This window comes from Equus quagga, chromosome 3 (assembly GCF_021613505.1).
Source record: "Equus quagga isolate Etosha38 chromosome 3, UCLA_HA_Equagga_1.0, whole genome shotgun sequence".
NCBI classification, from domain to species: Eukaryota; Metazoa; Chordata; class Mammalia; order Perissodactyla; family Equidae; genus Equus; species Equus quagga.
Window position 1 is genome coordinate 86268440 of NC_060269.1, and position 1430 is coordinate 86269869.

Sequence of the window (1430 nt, forward strand, 5' to 3'; positions counted from 1 at the left end):
TCACTGCTGTCACTACTGTCACTGCTGTCACTGTCACTGCTGTCACTGTTACTGCTGTTGCTGCTGTCACTACTGTCTTTACTGTCTGATTTGCTGTCACTATCACTGCTGTCACTGCTGTCTGATTTGCTGTCACTGTCGCTACTATCTGATTTACTGTCACTGCTGTCACTACTGTCATCACTGCTGTCACTACTGTTGCTACTGTCACTGCTTTCACTGCTGTCACTACTGTCGTCACTGCTGTCACTACTGTCTGATTTACTTTCACTGCTGTTGCTACTGTCACTGCTATCACTGCTGTCACTGTTGTCACTACTGTCACTGCTATCAGATTTGCTGTCACTGCTGTCACTACTGTCTGATTTGCTGTCACTGCTGTCGCTGCTGTCACTGCTGTCACTACTGTCTGATTTACTGTCACTGCTGTCACTACTGTCACTGCTGTTGCTGCTGTCACTGCTATTGCTACTGTCACTACTATCTGATTTACTGTCACTGCTGTCACTACTGTCTGATTTACTGTCACTGCTGTCACTGCTATTGCTACTGTCACTACTATCTGATTTGCTGTCACTACTGTCTGATTTGCTGTCACTGCTATCACTGCTGTTGCTGCTGTCACTGCTATTGCTACTGTCACTACTGTCTGATTTACTGTCACTGCTGTCACTATCTGATTTGCTGTCACTGCTGTCTGATTTGCTGTCACTGCTGTCACTATCACTGCTATCACTACTGTCGCTGCTATCACTGCTGTCTGATTTGCTGTCACTGCTATCACTGCTGTTGCTGCTGTCACTGCTATCACTACTGTCACTACTCTCTGATTTGCTGTCACTGCTGTCACTACTGTCTGACTTGCTGTCACTGCTGTCACTACTGTCACTGCTGTTGCTGCTGTCACTACTGTCTGATTTGCTGTCACTACTGTCTGATTTGCTGTCACTACTGTCACTGCTATCACTACTGTCACTGCTGTTGCTGCTGTCACTGCTATCACTACTGTCGCTACTGTCTGATTTGCTGTCACTGCTGTCACTACTGTCACTGCTGTTGCTGCTGTCACTACTGTCACTGCTGTCGCTGCTGTCGCTACTGTCACTGCTGTCGCTGCTGTCACTACTGTCACTGCTGTCGCTGCTGTCGCTACTGTCACTGCTGTCACTACTGTCACTGCTGTCACTGCTGTTGCTGCTGTCGCTGCTGTCACTGCTGTCGCTACTGTCACTGCTGTCACTGCTGTCGCTGCTGTCACTACTGTCACTGCTATCACTACTCTCACTGCTGTCACTGCTGTCGCTGCTGTCACTACTGTCTGATTTGCTGTCACTACTGTCTGATTTGCTGTCACTGCTGTCACTGCTGTCACTGCTATCACTACTGTCACTGCTGTCACTGCTATCGCTACTCTCACTGCTGTCACTGCT

The 1430-nt window shown here is 48.4% G+C and overlaps 1 protein-coding gene across 1 annotated transcript in view; it reads right to left on the bottom strand.

The window, feature by feature from the left end:
- Positions 1-1430, bottom strand: part of DSPP (dentin sialophosphoprotein) — a 5044-nt gene that overhangs the window by 190 nt on the left and 3424 nt on the right. The window contains exon 4 of the mRNA XM_046655907.1: positions 1-1430. This exon is cut by the window's left edge and continues 190 nt beyond it; it is cut by the window's right edge and continues 633 nt beyond it. Coding sequence (XP_046511863.1) covers positions 1-1430 — 1430 coding nt within the window.